The sequence below is a fragment of the Embiotoca jacksoni genome, unplaced genomic scaffold, assembly GCF_022577435.1.
Source record: "Embiotoca jacksoni isolate LCO1_2020_lvr unplaced genomic scaffold, fEmbJac1.0.p SCAF_22, whole genome shotgun sequence".
In the NCBI taxonomy this organism is placed as follows: Eukaryota; Metazoa; Chordata; class Actinopteri; family Embiotocidae; genus Embiotoca; species Embiotoca jacksoni.
Genome location: NW_027185363.1, coordinates 615,313 through 639,240, shown reverse-complemented (window position 1 = coordinate 639,240; position 23,928 = coordinate 615,313). Strand labels below are relative to the sequence as shown.

Below are 23,928 nucleotides of genomic sequence, written 5' to 3'. Positions count from 1 at the left end.
AAAGGTACAATTATAAAATTACAAAAGAATATTTTCCCTTCTCTGTTGACAGTCAACAAGCACAAGCCTTGGATAGAGACGTCTTACCATGGTGTGATCACAGAGAACATGGACACGGTGCTGCTGGACCCTCCGCTGGTGGCTCTGGACAAGGACGCCCCAGTACCCTATGCTGGTAGGAAATGAAAATACACAATGACAAACACACAATGACACATTTGCTGTACGGACATGCAACCCTACCACACTTTAAAGCAGTGTAACACATGCAGTATGGAGAACTTTCTGACACACACACGCACACACACACACACACACACACACACACACACACAAAGGACCTCGACAAGGATGCTTCAGTACTGTGTGCAGGCAACTGTGGCAACTTCACATCACGAGACAAAAACAGATCCAACAGTTCTCTGTATTCACGGTTTGTCATGGAGACTGAATCCCATTTATCACTGTTAGCAGACTAAACAAATGGTTGTTTTTTTAGAGAACTTTTTTTTCTTACCTTTCATTACTTTACACAGACATGGAAAGATCCAAGGCGTGGCAGAGGGAGGAGAAATATATGAATTCACACTTACTGTATGTCCAATCATTTTAGGTTTAAAGTCTTTAGTTCTACAAATACATAAAAAAATCTTAAACATTTAGAAACTTGTGAACTACATTTTTGAACTTTCTCCTCCTTCCTACAAAACTTCTGGCTTTGGTTTGAGTTTGTTTAAATCCACAATTGAACAGGGTTTTTGAGTCGGATGAAGGAAAGACCACTGACTCATTCAAGCTTACTAGGTTTTATGAAAATGCATTTATTTTCATAGCCCTGTCAGGTTTCAAGTTAAGATACATCTTCTTTGCTCTTCCGCATGCACGGGGATCTTTTCATGGCTTCTGTGAACGAAGGCAGTGTGTGCCATCCCTTTTATTTTTCTCATAAACTGATCTGAAATGCCCCATTAATCTGACCAAAAGACTGCTCTCAAAAATGAAAGCATATATTCCCAGGCCTTGTCAGCACATTAGATGACAGTATTTGTTTCAGAAGCAAAATTATATTCCGTCTCGTTTACAATTTCACCGGTGCACCTGTGCACATGCCCTTATTTAGGATTCACATTAAAGATTTAGCAGTGTAGTATATTGTGCATCTCAGCTCCAGTTAATTCAATTTCTTTATTTGTAGTCAAATTTACTATTTCTCCAGATCATACATTTCTATGATTTAGCATTTGGTTTTCTTTTAGTACCAGCAACAATACCATTAATTTTGTAAATATATTAATTAATTAATACATCTTTATTGCGCTATAGAAATGTATCATTTCCCCTTTAGTTTTATTTGATGGTAATATTTGCATTCACTAAAAAGTTTGGTTACTGAGAGGTGACTATACATTTTTGAGAAAAACGTTCCACATCCTTGTGGGCCAGTAGCTTGTGATATTTAACCAGGGACACCCTTTGTTGGGTTAAGCTTTTCATTGTGCTTATGTTTAAAGGGAGGCTTTCACACAAACCATAATCTTTACCATTAAACTGGTGTGTTGTAGGGGGTGTACTGTTGACGTGTGACACATGTAATAATGACAGTGCAACATCATTATAACCTCATATAGGGATGATAGTTTCAGGTGCTGATTATGTTGTCTAACAAGAGCTGGAATCAGACAGCCATCACGGGTACAGCGGCGCCGACAGTGACAGGAAGAAGAGGGACAGAGATAGCTGTTATAATTAGACAACGTATTTGGAGACTCAAAAGCAAACGGAGAGGCTTTTGGCAGCTAACGCTTAACAGCTCATTATGGCGAAATGGCTCCTATTAATCCCAGAGCTGACAACCATGGAAAACTGATACTCAGCTATTCTCCTCCCTCTGTTTTCTTTTTGTGTGTGTGTGTGTGTGTTATTGTTTTAATGCCACAGTCGTTCTTTTGAGCTACCCTGTAAATGACGGCTAAATACAGTTGACCTTGAAGAGTGTGAAACAGCTTGAATCCGTGTCAAAGGCATCTTCCTCACACAGATATTATCAGCCCTGTATTGTACACATACTGTACAGCGTAACCAAAATACTGTGGAATATGTAGATGCGTTGTATGTAAATATTTAATGATGTATTGGAGGGTTGTAGAAGATTTAGTAACTTCAACAAAAATGCAGAATATATACAGCAAAAATAGCAACTACAGTCATTTTTTCTTCATTACAAGTGGAGACACTGCTAATACTCCTTCCAGACATCGTAAGTGTCCATTCATGCAGCTTTACAATAATTTACAGTACATAGTGTAGCTTTCCACAGTAACCAGCACCATGATGCAGTGAAGGTTTAATGACACCATGACAAGTAGGCAGACAAAAGAGGAAATACATTTTAATTGTTTTTCTTCATGATTAACATGTGGTTTGTTTACTTGAGAAGGTCAAGCCTGGTGAAATATCACCCGAGAGGAAAACGCAGAGCTGTGCACTGGCTGCTGACTGGTGATATTTCTCTCCTTGAATGTTTTTCATTGCATGTGGTCTAATGAATGAAACCCATACAATAGAAACCAAGGAGACTGAAAAAAATGGCCATAAAAGAGCAGCTCTGTCCCAATTTATTTCCCTTGGCAATTGTCTACCGCTACAGAACACCCTGTGTTTTGAAACCCCTCCCTACTCCTCCCTTCTTGGAGTCTAACTATTCTCTCAAATTTTTATCTCGATCTCTGCCTTCATTTGTGTCTTTCTCTCCACACAGCGCCACATTCCTTCTTCCTCAACCCAGCTATCCTTTTTCTTCTTCGCTATCTCGACACTTTGCTCCTGGCAAGCCCATATACAGCCAGTCACTTACGCATTATAGACACTCTCATCAATCCTGGTTTTGTTTTACTGCAGAAAGGAGTGGGCCATCCTTCTGGCTCCACATCAGTTGCAGTGTGGGAGACCAGGATTGTTAAGTACTTGCCTATTTTCTCCACTCTTATGCTTCTCTCTGGTCATTCTTTATTCACTCTCTCATCTATTGGCCTTCAATTAGAAGTGATTCTCACTGTGAATGCTTCATCTTCACTTCTTATCCCACCTCACCTTTTTTCAGTATATCTCCTTCTCCTCCTTTCCTTCCCGTCGCTGGTTCTGTCCTGGCCTCTCTTGTAGCCCCACATTTCACTGTGATGTAAACTACCCACAGTGGGCCTAACTTGAACATTACAGGCGTCCCAGAGATAAATTTGTTATTACTGTGTGCCTTGATGGCATCCCCTTTCGTCTGCACCCCCCTGCAACACCTCCCTTGAGCAGAGGTGTGTGGGTCGAGGAGTATGTGCTGAGAGAGCATTCTCAATCAAATTAGCATGAGGAATGGTGGCAGTGGACTCTAGGGTGCTGCAAGGCAAGCAGGCAGTTTCATTTGCTTATTCTTTATCTCAAGGCCACAGTCAACAGGCGCGGATTCTTCCCATTCATCATGGTACTAGAATAATGTACTGTGCTATATTGTTTCCTCTGCAGGATTCACACAGGGTAAAGGAACAAAAGTAGTTGGAGAATTGGAGGGAAAGGGCGAAAGGATAGCTGAGAAAATGGAGGAGGCAGATGATGAAAATGAGATCAGGTCATCACGAGCAGCTGCCATGAAAAACATGTTGGATTATTAATATTTGTTGTGTGTGTGTGTGTGTGTGTGTGTGTGTGGTGAGAAGGGTGGGGGTACATCAACATTTTTGGGGATTTTCTGCATTTATTTCATTTTGTTCATTTATTATTGTTTACAAGATCATCACACCAGCCATCGTTGACATCATCATCAGCATCCATTTATTCTTAATAATAAACTAACTTCTTGTGTCTCTCTGTGGCACTTCTGTCGGCCCTATAAGTCTTCAACTTTTCTCCTGTTACATCAGTTAATTCCCTTCACCATATCATCATATATAATTAAGCAAGATTTTATCTTCACTTGTTCACAGAATTCCAATAAAACACTCAAGTCGAGACAGAAGTACACAAAAGGAGCTATTTCACTTCTTCCTCTGTATATGATCAAAACTCCTCTATAGAAACACAATTCCCACTGGACCAGTACACCAACTTCTAAAAGTCCATCTGTTGCCAGTACCAGACTAAAGTTGAAGTCACATTTAGATTTTGAAGACTCATTTTCAGTTTTAGACCTGCAGCAACACTGTGGCGTTTTTTTTTTTTTTTTCTGTAGATGGGTCCCATTTTGTTATTCCCTGTTGTGTATTTGTTATATTAAGGTGCAATGGTTTCACACTATTCCACTGATCAGAGATGGCAGTAACACTTCAAGATATGGAACAAGGCTACAACAAAGACAGGGAAGAAGACTGTACATGAGGAAACGCAGATAAATAGTAACTGTAAAAATCAGCTTTTAAATGCTTTTGAAGAAAAAAATTCACTTAACATGTCAGTTTGAATTCAAGAATACGACACAATGTCTTTTTGTTTACAAGAAACCCCAACTGGTCACCTTTTAACTGGAGTATTTTTTATTCACGCTTTAAATCTACTAATCATGACTCTGGTTTTAGTTATATACTGATATTGATGATTTATTTATGCTAACATATATTTCATAATTCAATTCTGTTTGCTGTGAAAAAGTTTTTTTTAATGTTTGTCAGTAATTTGTTGAAAAACAATAACAATCACAAATAAAAAAACAAAGACGTGATCCACATAAATTACATGTTTGTAGTGCCATTAATCATATTTTTATCATAAGCTATTTATTGCTCATAGCAGAATTTGGAAATTATCTGACGTATTATCACAAGTTCAAAATGGTGTGCGGGATTTTTCCAAAATTACTTTGAGTTCAGTGAGGAGGCATTTTTTGCAATACCTGACTTGTGATTATTCAACTGTTTATCACTGTGCTTGATTAACAAGTGAAAAGTTTGAATAATCCCGCAGATCTGTCAGTAACAATCAATCATTTATTGCTACTACTCTTTTGCTTACAGCTATATTGTCACTTTCCTTTATACAGCAACAATTCAAACATAACATTAACATAGTTTAATATGCTGTACATGTGTATCGCCCAAAATATACTCCATCTGCTTCCAAACAACGAGACAGCATGCTATCACAATATAGGCCATTAAGAGGAAAATGACAGATGAGAAACTAATGCCATGATTGCATTGAAGTGCAATTGTGTGACTGATCGTGGTCATATTTTTTGGCTCTGTTACTCTTAAACATCTTCACAGCCAGGTCATAGTCAGTTTCCCAATGCCAAATCCCAATCAGTGACTACCTGAGAGTTAAACAGCACCGAGGTGATAAAAGCAGAGGTGCAAATTTAGCTGTAGAACTCAACAAAGCAGAAGCTTTGACACACTTTAAAGGTGGTGGGGCAGAAAAGCAAGTGGAACAGAGAGACCAAAAAAAAAAAAAAAAAGGCAGGTGAGGTAAGAGGAGGAGGAGATGAAAGAGAGAAACAAAGTTAGACCCAGAAAATGGGCATATGCAGTGTGTGGTTGTGTGTGTGAGTGTAAAAGAGAGACGGAGAACTGAGAAAGCTGATGTGATGGATCATCAAAGGATAAGCGAGGATATTGAAGGGACAGTCTGATCAAACCAGGCAGGTGTCTATTCCGCTGCCCCCGGGAGCAGAGGAACATATCACTCTGCCAGCCCCTCTTTCGTTCTCCCTCTCTCTCTTCTCTTTGTCCTCTCCGCCTCTGTGAAGCCGCTAAATTTCTGCAGTGGGTGCTTAGTTGTGAGGTAATAGCGAGGCAGGTCTGCAACATGAAACAGATGCAGAACATCAAAGATTCTGTATGCTCTTTAGAGCGCCGACACCTGCCTACTGACTGGATTTCACCACCATTAACAGATAGCAAAATAAAAGTTTATTTTATTTTGTCAGTGTCGTGTCTGTTAAATAATGTAATGACATCACAATAAATTTGTACCCATCAAAAAGGCTTATGTTAATTTTTAAACGGGTATTGTTCATATTAATCATGAATAATTAACATGGATAGTACAACTCATGCAAATTATAATAATACTACATTATTCAATGACATGCTTCGTTATTCTTTTTGCTTTTGCTTTGTCTGAGTGTGTCTAATACCGCCTACAGTGCTGTGGACATAAAGCGAAGATGTTTAGAAAAAGGGATACTACATTAAAAAAGACCTTTACCAGACACGAACACAAATCCACGAGGGATGTTGAGCTGTTGTGCAGTTTTTGTTGGTGCAAGCATTTTTCCACATACTGTATCTTCCATTTTTTTCCTTCTGAGGGAAGCAGACTGGCTCTATGTTTTAAGATTTCCCCTCTTGTCCCCTCTTCTTTCTTGCTCTTTTCTTACTCCACCTTCATCATCATACCTCATTTCATTCGAACCTTTCCACACAACCATAACTTCATTTGAATCTCTCCACCCAGTCATAATTTCTGTGTCTGAGACAGTGACATATTACAGACTGGAGTCAGTGATACCGTTCCTGTCACATTATATTTCTTCTGCTCTCACTTGACCTTGAATCTGACCTCCACGTTTGGCCCCATGTTTGTTAGCCTGCCAGTCACTCCCTCCTAAAGGGGCTGTTATTCAAATAAGATCTAAAACACTGTGACATTTTACTTTGATCACATCATTGTAGGGTGAGGGAGACTATTAAGTCTATTCAATTATTACATTTTATGAAATGAAATGTCAACAAAATTAACTAAGTTATAATTGAGGAAGATTATGGGACTGTGTAGTGAGAAGACCATATCATTAATTATACATAATTATAATAATGCTGTGCAATTGTTGTGTTCAATGACAACCGATAATGTTTAGCTGTAGCTTAAGCTAAAGAGAATGTGTTTACAATAGGAAAGCCACATATTACATCTATCAACAGGTACGTTCATAGATGTAATATGTGTTTTAATCAACCACAATCTCAAACATTCACATGTTGCTGGTTAATCAATAGTTTACAATCATTGTAACTCTACACATTACGGTATGAAAAGAACCAAATGAGTGAAAGAAGGAAGAAATGTAAAAACACTTGTGATTGAACATGTCATCTTGTGGTTTATCTTCACAACATGTTTGCTACTTGGCCTGCAGGAGATGTGTAAGTATTTGTTCATTTGTGCATATACGTGCGCTTGTGCATATACACTGCTTCCATAATTGGTCATTATTTTTCATCCGGCTTGTAGCCCTCTGTTGTCAACAGCCTATAAAGGATTACACTTACACACTCTCCCCTTTTTAATTGTAGTATTCAGGTTTTGTTCCTTCCTATGACTTGAGCCTGATTGCATCCTTGCCTTGTTTCTGTTAAACAGCAAGGCAGTTTATCACAGAGTCAAATAATGTTAAATAAACCCGTGTCGAGTTTGCACTCCCTATCTGGTATCAGAGTTTTCTGGAAAACCCTGACAAGCAGTGATAGGCGATCCTCCTATACGGAGAGAATCACCGTCCCTCCCCGCTGTTGAGGCAAGCTAATTGGATCCATATAAGATGGTTCGAGTAATTACACGTCCAGTAATGCTCCACTGAAACTCTGTCATCAATGCATTGTCAAATTGCTCACAGCGTCAAACAACCTCTTAGCCTGTGATTGATTTTACGAAGGACCCAGTCCTTTCCATTATCACCCTATTACCCCATTTTTTTCTATTCTACACTGTATCTGTCTCTTCTTGACACCATGTGATGATTTTCAATTTCTCGATTGCTCTCTCGTTTTTTTTTTTTTTCCCTGAGTGTGTCTACTCTTAATAAGCTGGGCCTGTGTGTGTTTTTGTGTATGCCTGTGTATATGTCTGAGTTTATAAAATGTGGTCAACTGTCTCTGGCAGCTGGTTTATTAAATAAAGACGTACTGTATTTCATACATCTATATAAGCACTTTTTCCAATTGGTGCTATGTTTATAATGATGCTGCGGTGCAGCGTGCATGTAAGCCACATGTATCTTACCATAAAGTATACCATTAAAAAAAACAAAAAACAGAATACACAATGATTTGATCATTGATAGTACATGGAAAATTCTGTAAAAGCGATAATGAGCATTTCTTTAGTCTTTCTAACCTTTTAGCTTGATGCGCCCTCCACTATGCATGGATCATGACCTGAGTAGAAAGCTGAATTGCCTGGAAAATGCAGCTTTGCTTTAAGTTTTACTGTAGCTGGATGTAAGTAGCCATCAAATATTCATATTTGAATGATAATAAATTCATATTTACAAGTTCTCCATAGGAAAAAAAAAATCAGCTAGAATTAAAAAGTCAGCTTTAGATAGTGTTTTCAACCTACATATGGAGCTAACTTAATCAGCTACAATAAATAATTACTATTGTTAGAAAGGTTACTTCTGAAATGTGATAAGTTACACATCAACAGTTACCCTGTTAAAAATATAAGTAATGTAACTATTATAATTGCCTTATCAAAGTAATGTAGCTTGCGTTTGATTACTTCTTGATTACTTTTCAAAACTGGGCTCTTTTAAACTGGGCAGTGAAGCTAAAAAAAAAACACTTGCGAAATAGATTTAAACTAGTCACTGTAAACAGTCAAACAAACCTTATCACTTATTACTGTCAAACTTTCATTAAACGTTTTTCAATATAACTTTAAGATTGAAATGTTTTGACTTTAAAGCATACCCACCAAGAAGAAAGTAGGTAGATCACAGCTGACTGCAGTAAATGAAAAATGTTCCCATAACCTCATTCTCCACCAGTCTACATTCGGGTCGACTCCATGCTGAGTGATGATAGCAGTATAAACAGGGCTGGGTACTGTTCTTAGTTTTTTGGCACTGCTTTCTGAATGACTCTTTTCAAAGATCTCTTCTTCTTGTCCGATGACATGTTCAACCTCCTCAGTGTTTGCTCAGAGCCTTGACATTGGTTTGATTGGCAGACGAGAGGCAAATTCAAACCAGCTAACCAATTAAAGAACAAAGCTCAAAATGTGAGCGCAAACTGCCAAATGAATGGAGCCTGTATAGATGTAGACTGAAGGCATGCCTGCGAAAAGATGCAAAGAATGATATTCTACATAATTTATTTTTAGATGTTACCCCTTTGTAAGTACCAACCGTCTGAACAGCAAATGTAATTTAATTACATTTTTTTTTTCGAAGTAACTGATTACAATTAACATTTATTTTGTAATATATTGACATGTAACTAGTTACTCCCCAACACCGCAAGATACAGCTTATAAAATCTTACAGCAACAGTTTTTAACATTTTACCAGGAAAAATCAACAGTTAGCAGCTAGAAATGATGCTTTTAGTTTGCTCCCTGTCTGAAATCAAGGATTAGTTCAATGGTTCAGTTTTTAAGAATCTTAAGGGGTAAATCTTTACTGTTATCACTTTAAACGGCATATGAGCCATGCTAGAACAGAAAGTTTAACTGGCATAGCACAGTAACCTCTTAGTAACTAAGGGGGACTGGATTTGCAAATTCAAAACTAGCCTATATAAAACTATTTATTATTTGATCTGCTATATAAAAGTCTGCAATCGCTTAGCTAGCCCAGTCTGGCAGTGTCAGAGTGTTAGTGCAGGTTTTGCACTCAGATTTACTTTATTTAATTTTGTGTATACCAGTATTTTCTTGCCACCTTCTCTGTATTCACGACTGACTTCCTTGTACCATCTGCAGAGGAGGGAAGCCAGCGACAGCTTGTTTACTGGGCTTTTTGTTGAGAGAGACAGACAGGAGGTGGAAGGTAGAGCGGTGACGTGCTGCCTTTCTTTTCATGAAATGACAGCTCAAAGAACCTGCTCTTCAAGGATAGAGCACTGACCCATGGTCCTGGTGTGAGCTGAAATTACTTAATGAAATGTGCAGTGAATAGCAGCTGAAACTAATCCAGTGATTTTCTGTGTTCTCTCGCTGAGGCTCTTGCTCTCTCTCTCTGACAGTGGTTTGACAGAGCTTTAGTATCCTGACAGGCCAATTAGACAGCAATTTGCATATCTTCCTCACTCCATTTGCCTTGCTCACACGAGCATAAAATAGGATAATCTGACTTTTGGACCTGTGTACGATATCACAGTAAGGACTAACTTCATCCTCCATCATCCATGACCCCTCCACCCTCCGAACTTCTCCCCTTCTATCTTTCATTGTAACTGACTTAGACCCTGTTATTCTATCACCCTTGTCTCATCCTTTCCCAGTCCCATTTATCCTGTCCTCCACATTCAACTCCCTCTCCTCTCTCATCATGGTCATCATCCAAATTACAGAAAGTAAACAGGACAGCACTCTCTGACTGAAGTTAATTGGATATGTTGATGGCTAGTTTTCCAAGAAACCCTTCAGCTACAATTGATATTTATGTGCACTGTAACAAGTCAAGTTACTGCATATAAATACTCTCTTAAGGAACTGGCGGCACTTTACTAAACATTTTTTATTAGTCACAAAATTGACAAATTCCAGGGTACGGCTGTGGTGTAAGATTCCTGTCTTAATTTGCTGTACCAATATTTCTAGAGTCAAGTGAAGGCAATGATTATACTTGTATTTGACTCAGTCCAATGCCAATTTTAATTCTGTTTGTGATCGAGCTGTTCTGTGATATAATGACCCCCCCCTCCCGACGGATGCTGCACTTCCATAGTAATGTTAAGTAATTTCTTTCATAACACAGGCACATTGCATTCTGTATCTTGCTAAAATTACGTTTGTGCATCATGCTTCTTATTTGTATCACTTAAGTTCTTATGCACCTCTAAGGTTTAATGCAGATATAACATTAGTTATTAAATATTGAATATGCTTGGATAAGTGCAGCACATTTACACTACTGTTACAGTGGCCATCTTATACAATGTATTAGTTCATATAACCAGTCATTCAAATTTTAAAAGATCAATGGAGAATATGTGGCTACAAGAGAATAGTATACACTAATGGTATACTGTACGTGTGATTGACAACATTGTGTCATGTCTATTAATATTAAAAAACTACCAATGCATAAAACAATATAATATATATAGATATATACTGTACTGTATATACTGTGCATTTTATATTTTATGTTTATATTTTATAGTTTTTACTGCTATTTTATTGCTATTTTATTGCTTTTCTATTGTTCTATTACTATCTATTGCTTCTGTATGCTGCTGTAGCGAAAAAAATTTCCCCTCGGGGATTAATAAAGTAACTACCTAACCCTAACCTAACCTAACATAACTGCATAAAGAATTTTCATAACAGCTAATGGATAATTTAACAAGTAAAACATAAATACATTTTATGCAGATGCTTTCAGATTGAAATGTAACTAGAAGCCCAAAAGCTGTGCTGTTTTTAATCATTGCTTTTCATCACAAACAAAAACTTTTATTTCCTCTGCTGCACAACAATATTGCTCTAGTGCATTATCCAGAACAACATATGAATACAGACAACACGTCCTCATAACAAAACAACAGAAAAGCCCTATTTTTAATAACTCCCAAAACAACATGAGTGTTTCCAGCGCTCATGGTTTGGGTTAAAATAAGTACATACCTTACATTATGGATGTGACGTAAATTAAATACCGGTATGTTACGTCAGTTAACTTACCGACCTAAGTTAAAAGATGTTGCTGAATTACGTTGTCACATGGGACACAAACAGAGGTCTACTGGGTGAAAGTCCTGGGTTAGGACTTTGTTACCTGACGTCCTCCTTTGCTTCTGTGATCGATTGCTACGGCCAAAACAGAACGCTATAAATGTAAAAATGTCGCATTCGGCTGCTTGCAAATACACACGCGACGGACATGTTTTACAGTCTGATCAAAAAATTGGTCTCACAAAGTAAGAAAACAAATCCTGTGTGCAAGAACCACAACAATCAATCAACAAAGTCTTTCATTTTATCTCTATTGTAATTAGTCAATGTTAATAGGGCTAGTTTGTTTTATATACTCTTTTGTATTCACATAAATGATGAATGAAACATGGAAATTGACTTCAATATGAGTCAAAATATTACACATTTTTCCGGAGTTTCGTTAGCAGTCTTGACATCCATGAGAAAATATTTTTGTGGCTTTAGGATGAAAAAACATCTCAATATAATTTCACATATCCATTTACACATCTCTCTGAAGCTATACCAAAAACAGGCTGTTTTGTGTCTGTTTCTTTAATTGATATCGATTGGCGCCCTTCCGATTCACTGTTTTGTGAGCAACACAAACTGAGGCCCACTGCAAGTTTTCTTAGGCCTTGTGGCTTGCTATCTCTGACTGAGTTTGTGACATCACAAACTTCTGGATGTCCAAACAGCACAGCTGCAACTTATTGGTGAATTCAGTGTTTTGACACTTTCACAATATTTATGAAGCACCGAGACCTGCTTTATAATCAATGAAGAAATGGAAACCTGAATCTACACAAGACAGGATTTTAAAGATTTAAATCCTTTCAATTACTTTTTCGTCAGTGTATGGAAGTGGCATTTGTTGTACATTTTCTAATAAAGGTACAGTTTACACACGGGATTGCGGACTGGATTAAAAAAAAAACGTGATTTCAATCTGATGGATGTCTTTCTGTTGCCTGTCAAGGTGAAAGACACAAACAGCCTTTGTATTCAATGATGCTTCACCCTGACAGACCTTAAGATTAACATCTGCATCAGAGAGAGCAAGAGAGAGGTCAAATAAGGACTAATACATTTTGGAGATTATAAACTGTCTCTCTTTTCATAGTTTCATAAAATGCTCAGACTTGAAAACAAACTGACATGAAGTTTTATCAAAACTTAATTAGAGGAGCTTTTTTTTCTGCACTTTGAGCTGACAGTTTGATGTCATATATTTGCATTCTTAGGCTAATACAGAACTATTGTGCAAATATATTTTGCAAAGCTTCTTGAATTTTCTGAGAAATAACCTTTTTTTTGTGTGTTTTTTTTAACTTCCATTTCCTCTTGTTTCAGTCTTTCTTTTTCCTTGATGGTAAAATAAACATCTCCCCTCCTGCATCAACATTCCTCCCTGATGGTCCGATATACTCCTAATTAAGTGCCTCACACACACACAGCCTTAAGGCAGCATGTGTACTGCTGGACATGGGTCTCGATGGTCAATTATGGAAGTGTCATGGTTGTAATTTCCAAATTTTCAACCCATTATCCTTTTCTATGCCTCATGCAGTGGGCTGTAATTTAGTGAAGGAGTGATGGCAGTTCTGGCTGTGAGTTGATGGATGATAGGCAGCAGTAGAAAAGGCGAGCGTTGTCATTGATAGTGTGTAGGAATGAGCTGTCATATCACCACCAGGCCCATACACAGAGGGACAGAAGGCAGGAGAGACTGTCCTTGTCGCATCGTGAAGGCTGCGAGTTGTTATTTTTGTAGTGATATAGATTAATTTAGAGCTGAACACAAAATTTTATACTACTGATGTCTAAGAATTCAGTTCAAATTGTGGTACCCAGTCAAAAAAACAGTTCTTAATAGACTTTGTCCATTAGTTTTTGTTTGAGAATGTCATTTAAGTGTCTTGGTAATATTTTGTGCAGCATGTGCCAAAAATGTTTCTCCCTTCTCCTTCCTAATTTCTTTGCCCAGCATGCTTTGTTATTCCATGCACAGCACAGGGCTGGATCACCTCTGAAGTGGTCCCTCAGGATCTGACAGCTGTGCAAGTGAAATACGATTTTTGTGCATCTTCACCTGCCACTATACCTTCTTTCTGCTCTCTGGACAAAAAGGAGGAGTGCTCACTTTTCCAGAAGTGCCAGAACGTTTGAAAGGCAATTTCTATCGAGTGACAGTGTAATGGATGAGGGCAGCTCGGGCCATCAGTCAAGTGCTGAACAGAACTAAGTCAGAGTTCTAGCTAACATATACTTACAGCCACTCTCCTGCATCTGCACTATCTGCAAATGACTCAATTTCCCTCCCTGGCAGAACACTCTTGCAGGAAATTACTTTGAAAAGTTATTTACAATTCACATATTTTGTGTGACGATGTCTGTAAAGTATTTTGAAATGGTTGTTAAAACGTCGCTGAGACAGTAAATTAGTCTGTGACATAATTCATAATACATATTTGTGTATGTAATCAAATATTCCATGATGGCCATCTAATTACCAAGCAAATAAAAATCTGCAACCGTCATTCACATCCTTAACAATAGTAATTGTTAACTTGTAGTTGAATTCCCTTCGAGTGAGTCACTTCCATCAGACGACAGACCAAGAAACACTGAGGGATAAATACAGAAATGACAAATTTGTCCATGTCTTACTTTGAGTAGAGAGACGTATGGCTATTTTTCTTGTATTTAATAATGAGGGTACTTCAAAAAAAGATTTAGTATGCTGCAGCCCAATAGTTTAAAAAAACGAAATAAAAAATACAGTCCTCGAACTCTACGACACTGCAGCTGCTACGCTAATTTATGATTCCACGAAGGTTATTAGTATTCTGTCTCAGGTTTTTATCTAGTGCTACACCCCTGAGGATTTCTTTGTCTCTGCTAATTGTGAGCGTAAGCGGGAATAAAGCCAAATTGTAAAAAAGAGGGAGAAATGGGAATAAGGAAATCTCCCTGATCTATGTTCCTCTACCTCCCACGGTGCAAACAGATGAAGACAGTCTAATACCAACCCCTTCCTGCCCTTCTAAGACCTTTCATTGACCTTTTTGTGTCATTTAACCGTATCACAAGTGGGGCCGTCGCTGTGAGGTGAGGATTTTGTCAGCTCGCAGTCCGTATGGGTTGGGCGTTATGTATACTGATTCAGGCGTGGTGGAGCAAAATTCATTAAATTCATCTTTCTGATCTAATTAGTGAGAGTAACCTTAGTGGGGGCTGGTGACGACATCACCACCATAAATGCAGTTTTTCTCTGTTAGTAAATTACAAAATATGGATGCAAGACATGTGAATGGCAACAACATTTATAAGCACATGTGCCAGCATTTGTATAGAAATTAACTTTAGCTAATTATCAATGTAGTTTGTAGTTTTAGTGAGCTGTCCAATCTATTAATGAATCATTCTGTGCAGAATTAGTGTTTCATATGTATTCAGTGGTATTTTGCTAATCATTTACCTGATGAAAGAAATTAGACTTTTAAAGACTTTTCTGTCAGTCTTGTATTTTTTTTAAAAACAAACTTGCAGAACCCAAATTTACTTGATATTTTTCATGTGATTCTATACATGCAGGATCATAATCATTTATTTAATTTTGGGTTAAACAGTTACAGGGGAAAAAAAGTAAATGCTCACCGACAAGGGCGGCAAATCATTGACGCTCAGTGGCACACAGCGGCACAAATAAAACCTTTCAAGATCAGCATATACACTCATGTGCTTTGTGTCTACATTATATATATTTTTTTAAAATATGTGTTTCTGCCTTACCTAGTAAATGTTGTTGTTACGGTATTCATAAGTGACAAAATACATATGACAGTTCTGTGCAACAAAACTGAGATCTGTGTGTAATGCTCTTCTTCTCCTGTTTCACGCTGTGATTCACAGCAGCAAATCTATATAAATGAATGGAGCCGTTCTCTGTAAAAACAAAGAGACACTTTCACTTCATTTACTTCAGCTGAGGAACTGACAAATGATCAAACATGACAGCCACGCATGCATGAGCTATTGCCTGCCGTCTGTTATGACAAACATAACTAGCATGCAGAGATCAATGAAAGATGACAGATTAGGTTATCTTAACCTCCACAGCATATCAAAACTGCACTGCTCATTACCTTCTCTCAAGATGTTTTCTCTGAATTGACCTACCTGATGAATGCTGCATGCAGTCTCACCCCACAGACCAACCAACACCCCCTCCCCACCACCCGCTGGCCCGGCTGACTGATGGTTTAGTAATGTCATTTTAATAAGTGTGCATTAGCATGCAAAAGGTCTCCCGGGGTTCTCAAATGCCACCTGTCAGATTTCATTGATGTTGCCATGTTTTCTTTAACTCATGCTCTAGTTAAACATCTTTAACAGATAATGTGAAAATGTTTGTGTATCCAAGTGCTCATACCAAATGGCGGAAAGACAGAGGTACTAATTAAAGGGGAAAATAAAAAGAAAGAGACTAATACAAATAAGATGAGTTTAAAAAAATTCAAAAGTATATAAATGAAAGCTATTTTAAGACTCAACAGCTCTGCAGGCATAGGCACTAGTAAATGCCAAAATCATGTTGAAGCTCTCAACAAAGAACCAAATTACCCTCTGTAAAGTTAAATAGTAATAGTGCTCACCCCCACTCAGAACGGACACACTATAACTTGCTTTTGTGTGCATTTATCTAATTGTTTTGACTGACTGGTCCCCATCCGCAAAGACTTCTTCAAACAGTTTCAACAAATTAAGGCACAGATAATATGGGAAAGATGTACCCCATTGAAAATTAGACTTGCTTAAAGTCAGTGAAGAGAAAGAAGACTGTAAATAGAAGGCACTGTTCACTAATGCTTCAGTCGGAGCCTGATAAGAGGATTTATAGTGCACACAAAGGCTCCTCGCTACAGTAAGTACGTTTTTATTGGGGCTCTTGTTTCTCCCTTTTGGTCATTATCACATAATATAGCCACAAACACACACAAATGTACTGTTGTAGAAATTTCACTTTGCCTTTCCTGTAGATTTAACTAAAAGGCCTGTGATACATGCATCATGTTATTCATTTATTTTTTTATTGAAAAAATGCAGAGTACAAAAACACCCAAAAATGATGTACATAATTAAAAAAACATGTGCACACAAGATTAAACCCAAACCTATTTTCCCCAGTCTAATCCCACACTACCGACCTGCTTCCCAATCCGAGTGCAATTACAATCTGGATGGAAGAGTAGAAGCTCGCAATAATGTATGATAAGTAGCACAATTGAGATATCATGACAAAAATCATTGCAATCATTACAGAATTTTTTTTTAAAATTAATATAAGTATGTATAAATAACGAGACAGTGCAAAGTTGTGCACATCGAGGCCGCCACACTGAACTAATGAGGATCTCAGGGGTATAAAGCTAGTACACGCATGGATATCCACCCCCAAATCGTGTTATTCTTTTAAAGAGTAAAGTACACGTCACTATCTGTTAATATACTGTACAGCATCATGCTTTGCAGGTAGCAGAAATATAAACCACATCATTGTTGTGCTCCCTTTAGGCCTATTTACTCTTTCATATATTTATGTGTGCAGGCCCAGAAAAATATAAGATTCAAACTGGTCTGTTAAAATATTTCTGCGCAGCTTCCCTTGTGGTTAAAAACACCACGTAGTTTTAAAGGCGGTTGTTTTTTCATCTTGCATTCAGAGCACTGAAGGGAGCTTGTCTGGAAGAAGTCTGCCAATACATGTGGGACAATATATTTTAATGGACAATTTTATTAGGCGGCCACTTAGCTAGTTAAACTTGATGACTTGATGATGACTCGCTGAATCTGGAGTCCGAATTTTTTTGCGCTGTACACATCTGCCATAACTAATATAAAGTTACACATGTAGCCTGTGGTTTTATAGTGAATCTTGATGTTTTCACAGGATGTGTTTTCATGACTGGAATTTTCTGGAGCTCAGCAACATTACCAATAAAGTAACAAGATGGCAACAGTACCAGAGATAAGTTCATTAATAGCTGCAGCATTGGGCAGACATGTGTTTGTGAAGCAGCTTTACCAGGTTGTCAAAATAACGCAAAACACAGACCTAAATAAGTGCCGGTCGAATGGGTTCTGTGTCTCTCTCTGCCTCAAATTCACAGACATGCCTCTATACGTGCTTGAAATGCAGGCACAGATATGACAATAATTCATTAATTAACTGTTTTTGACATGTTTGTATACAAACGTGTGTTTGCGAGAGTGCGTGTGTAAATGTATGTTGTGTGCGGTGAAGCATGTACATGAGACAAAGTGTGTGTGTGTGTGTGTGTGTGTGTGCGTGCGTGCGTGCGCTATAAACCACTGGGCCATGTCCTTCTCTTCTCAGTGAGCCACTGAGCTGACAGAGGTCATAGTTGGAGCCACTGTGACATTTACAGCTCAGAGGCTTATGGAGACTCCCCGCTGTACCTGGAAGTCTGTGATTATCGCAGAACAATGCACGCCTGCAGTCCAGCAGAAGGGCGTCAAAAATGTTGGAAGAAAAAGAAACGCAATGATTTGAATGTTACTCAGGAGTGGTGTGATTTGGCTGAAAAGATAATGAACAGGTGATGTTTAGCGTGAAAAGGTTCATAGGCGAGACAGAATTGGCACATGTTAATACGTTTTTCTGCCCCTGGCAGACTTGGTCATTAAAAATTATACAACAGACAAATTCTTTAATGTATTCTTTTATTGCTTTTACCCTCACTGCACGGACAAGAAAATGCTTTTTTTTAATGCTGGCAGCAAAGGGGTTGTGACATTTGTAGTTAGTTGGTTTGTCTGCCAATTTGGTAATGCCTTGAAATTTGTAACAGAAATCATGTCCCCATCAGGATGAATTATAATAATCGGTGATGCCCAGATATAAAAATTTTAAATACATCTTTTTAGCATGCGACGCTCGGCAGCTGCTCTTCCTGTTTAGCGCTAATTAGCATGCTATCAGACTAACAAAAGATGTGTTTGTGATTAGCACAAATAAATTTGGGCTGACATGAGAAACCAATGTTTGCTATTTTCAGCACCTGTGTAACTCTCAGCTACAACTTTGATGTCAGGCCTTTAAAAAAAAGAAAAAAAGCATTGGATTATGTTATAAAGGCAATTTAAGTTGGAAATGAATGTGGCATAAGAACAGCCTCACCAACACGGTATAATGATCATAGTCTTTTCCCAAATTAGGAAAAAAAAAAAGGAAACAAACTGATCTAATGTTTACATTGATACATTGTTAGGATATTCCTATACCTGCTGTTAGGACAGAAAAAATAGTGCACATTCCCATGACTGTCCCGTGCCCACTGGAATCTCTGAACGGGTTAGTTAGCATTTTGCTCAGTCTAGAGCAGCACCCTGCCAGGAGTTCTCAATATATTTTCAAATATATATATATATATATATATATATATATATATATATACGTATACACTGTGCTGCATATGTGTCTCTGTGTTGAGTGTGTCTGTAAAAGAGCACCTGCACACACATACATCCCCAAACCGTAAAATTCCCCTTGTTCAGGAAGCGATTTAATTGTCAGCGGGTGACCCTTGGAGCAACAGTGAATTGCAGCTGACTGAGGAGGAGGTGAAGGAGGTGAAAAAGGGATAGAAACAAGAGTAAGTGAGGTGCGTCAGGGGTAAAGGAGTGCAAGGTAGAGTGATGCATCTAAGTGCTGAAGTTAAGAGCTAAATAATTGCTTACTGCTGTGAAATCTGCTCCACAGGAGAGGAGAATGGGGAGGAGAAGGTAAGGAGGAGGAGGAGGAGAAGCACAGTGAGATACTCAGGAGGCTGGTAGTGTTATTTATACCTGCATTAGTTATCGCACACACTGTAGTTATCTCTTGATATCCTTCCTCCCCCTCCATCTCCCCTGCAGGGTTTCTTCCCCTCTCATTCACTTTTTAATCCACTCTTTCTATCTCTTTGACCTCTCTTGCACTCATGCTACTGGTATCCTGCTGTTTCTGGTCTTCTTTTCCCCTTTGTGTCAGTTTTATTACGATATTGTCACATTCACTTAAACTACTCAAATTTAAAACCGGGCTTCCTTTGTGGCTCAACTTTTGATGCACCCTGCCAGACCCCCATATACCATGTGCGTCATTTTCTGCTTAACTTCATAAACAACCTCCGGCCTCATTTACCCCTTCATATTTCCATAATTTTACCAGAGACGCACTTGTCTGACTTTAGTTGTTAACAGCTTTAAGCACTTCAGCCAAAATGCTTTTCAGTGCTCTCTTTTTAAGTATTAAAGTCACACAGCTACATCTTCACATAGCTCAATTAACAGGCTGCACTGACGGTCACAGTTCATCCGATGAATTCCAATCCCACAACTTCAGCGGCTGCAATTAACACTAATTGCATCACAGACCACCAAAGCCCCCAGCACTTTGAATGTGTATTGTCTGTGATAATGAATTCTCCCCATTCCTATATTGTGTTGTCCGAGGCACCAGCAGTCCTGGGTGAATAGAGAAACTTGGCGTGCGTGTATTTGCATTGTGTGTTTTCGCTTCCCGTTTGTGCGGGTTGTTAGTTTGTCACCCTGAGGTCAAGTGGATGGTGTGACAATCTCCCAAATGCAATTAGGAAGTGTCCAGCTATCTAAAGGAGACTCTGATGAATTGCTGCTGCATGTCTTTCTTTAACTGACTGGAAGTTAAAGTGCCTGCACCGGCTGATAAATAGATTCACCCATGTGTTGCACACTTGGACACACAAAAGGGACTTCCAGCCATGAATAAGTTTAGAATAATTCCTCTACTTCTTTTCTTCTGGAAATGCAGAAACACGAGCACATCAGCTGAACGTGGCTCCATACTGCAGCTGTGTCCTAAACCTGCACACTTTCCTGCCTTGTTTAAAAGACCCTCAAGCTGCTCTAAATGCCTGTGAGCTTTACCCATCGTAACCATAAATTAATCTACTAAAATATGACAGTTGAAATTGCAAATGAACATATGTCAGATAATACATAAGAGTCAGGATGTCTGTTGAAATGCCAAACATTACTGTAGCCCCCACACATGCACATAGACAAACTGCACATTTTGTGAATATTAGTATTTTCATTGCACTTCAGTGTAACAAGCTCTAAGGAATCTAAAGCCTTGAGATTGTCCTCTCTATCTAGTAACACGTTACATTGCCGATTTTTCAGGAGGGGAACGAGATGAAAAAAAAAAAATCAATTCTGGTGTTTTTACATAAGACTTTTCATAAGTTATTTCCTGTTCGAGCTCACATTTTGATAAACTTACAAGCGTCTCTGCAGTATGTGTTAAAAGGGTCTTTCAATCACTACCAAATACGGTATACTTGTTAATATTTAAAGAATGAGTGACTGTCATGTAGTCATGTCATGTTTTAAAGGGATGATTTTGAATGTAGGTCAATAGAGACTTCTAATACTTCTGATGAATTTGTGACGCTAACTTTTAATCAGTGAACTTTTCCTCTTGCAGTGTTGTCATTTTCTTTGGTGTGAAATAATAGAATAACTCTGAGTGTATATTTCAAGGCTTATTGAAAGGCCCTGAACCTTCATTTGTTTTCGTCCTCCTTTTTGTCTTCCAGCCTTTTTCTCACAAAACTACAACTGTACAGTAAAAGTTTTCTTTTTTTTTTTAACTTTTCTATTAATATCTCCAGTTTAAGTCACATACATTCAATAAAGCTAGTTGATATTAACCTTGACACAAAAATGGCCCCTCATTGTTGTAATATCTGTATGTGTGTTGTGATATTGGGCAAGGTAGGTAGGTAGGTATTTACTTTATTAATCCCCGAGGGGAAATTTTTTAATTTCCTACATTACGTACATAGAGCTATCTCATCTATGTATCGGACTGCATTAGTCTGTACCTCATAAAACTGGTGACTGAGTGTGGAAGGAATAACAGGGGTTTAGATATTATCTCCATAAAAGCACAGTCTCTTAGTCTGAGGCAGACATGATGATAAAAACGTTATAGGTTACAGGTTGTAGAAAGACTTGAAGGGGTTAGTTCTCCACTCTAAATTAACTTTCCAAGAAATGAGGTGGAACAGCTGGAACAGTTCAGGTTCTAGCAATAGAAGACTTATAATGCATACCATCAATTGCTCGCTGATGCACAACTATGTGCTCCATATGTCACTAGGTGGTCTAGAGCAAGGTGCCTCTTCATGGTAGCATTATCTTCAACGAAATGCACAAAAGCTGCAGAAAAAAAAAAAACTGTCACCAAACATCTGGTGATATTCGGTAATTGCAAGCTGCAATTCAGAAAATTCTAAATGTAAAAAATACACTTTGAGCCCAATTTAATCATTTTAAAAGTGTTTAAAATTCTGTGGCTGACTATTGGCTAGCTGGCAGGAGCAGATCTTGTATGGAGAGAGCTACAGTATTTCTCTTAGGTTTCATCATGAGGGAAAAAAAAGAAAACACTGAGCAAAGAAAAAGCTGAGTCATTAAATCTGTGATAAATAATAAAGCCCTCAAAATAATTTCCATGTTTGTCCATAGTGTCTATTTTTGGAGCTCACTGTTCATAATGTGTCTTGAATTCACAAGCATATGCACGCATACCGTGCTGTATTCTGTGTGCGTTTGAGTGTGTCTGAGCATAGTTAGAGTTTATCTGCGGGTCTGTAGTGGAATGAAGTGTAATCCAGTCATTAATTAAACGAGAGGAACAAGGGTGACTGCGAGCTCAGCGCTGAAAGCAGGAGAGTGAAGGAATCAAGGCTTAAAACCGCCTGATAAACCTACTTTAATCAAGGTCTTACAGCTTCCCCTCACCACGCACGAACGCGTGCACACACACACACACACACACACACACACACACACACACACACACACACTGTCAAATCTTGATGCTGAAGCTTTCGTGTCTCCTGCACTGCACTGAATCAGGCAAACAGGCACAGACACACCAGATGGAGTTACAACAGTATTTGATTAAGAAGAGGAATTAACGTGATTGAATTTTCTTTTTCTCTGTTGAGGCTCAGAAAGTGGGTTCATACGTGCCTTTTACTATTTTAAATCGTGATCCGGTGACTCGCACCAAATTGTGAACTACTAAAATCTAAAGAAAGATCATTCTGTCATTCCAAATATACATTCAAGGCTTAATTTCTGGGTCTTTAGTGTTTACCTGTGGGTCACATTACTGGACAGCTCAACATGTTTCATCTTTATACGGATGATGTACAATTATCTCTCCTTTAACCCAAAGGATTTGAGCTTCCAGCCTGATTTACATAATTGTGTTCTTGGTGTCAGGGGGTGACTCGCGCAAAAACCTCCAGTTGAAGCAGAAGACAGGAATGTAAATCATAGGTCCCGACCCCTCTGCTCTGGGCTTCATGTAACATCTGGGTGTCAGAGTTTGTCTTTTTATATGCTTTTTATATGTTGCTCAGATCATCGCTGTTATTTTAACTCTGGTATTCATGCCTCTGTCGCTTTCTGTGCAGCTTAACGGGCAACTTTCAGGTCTGTCATCTTCACATCCACGTCTTGACCAATCTGCTGCAACTCTCCAACAGTAGCTTCAATGTTGGGACTGAGTGTAAAATTCTTTAAAATTACTGATAAGGCTTGCAAGGCAGAGCTCCAACTTAATTTACCTACCTCTATGTCACAATCTGGACAATCTGGAAGAATACTGTAATGAAGTTTTAGGTTTAATGTCATGGAGCCATTTTGAATGTTATTATTTACACCTGGGCTTTTCCTGCTGCAGTAAAACATGTCCAAATATTTTCTATGAAAGTTGTTTATATGAGAAGGAGTATGGCTGAATGTATCGGTGCTTTTAAGTCTCTTTTAAATGGATATTTTCATCTCTTTCACCTGCCTTTCATTTGTATGTTTAATTGGTACTGTCTATTCATGTTCTTAAATGTAGTGTTTTCACAGTCTTTGTAAACTTTTTAAAACAAGCAAAGACAAAAGTAAAAAAAATCTTGAGAAAGTCCCATTAATGATCAGAAAACTCTGAGATTATTGTACATTATAGCATCCACTTTTAGGAAGGTTAAGGGCAACATTTTTTTTAATGAAAATGTCATTACTGTCTGTGCACTTCTATAATGAACACAGATATGCTTTAAGTGATATTTAATGAAAATTTTTAAATCGAAAATTGTGTTGAAAAAAGTGGCATAGAGGCATACAAAAATGCATGAAATGGACTTTAGAGTCAAGTACAATTTATGCAGTCTAATATAAGAAATC

General features: G+C 38.2%; 1 protein-coding gene across 1 annotated transcript in view; it reads left to right on the top strand.

Annotated features, from left to right (window-relative positions):
• clstn2a (calsyntenin 2a) overlaps window positions 1–23,928 on the top strand; it is a 135,630-nt gene that overhangs the window by 66,960 nt on the left and 44,742 nt on the right. Inside the window, exon 2 of the mRNA XM_069157051.1 lies at window positions 53–175. Within this exon, the coding sequence (XP_069013152.1) occupies window positions 53–175 (123 nt within the window). The remainder of the gene's footprint in view (window positions 1–52; window positions 176–23,928) is intronic.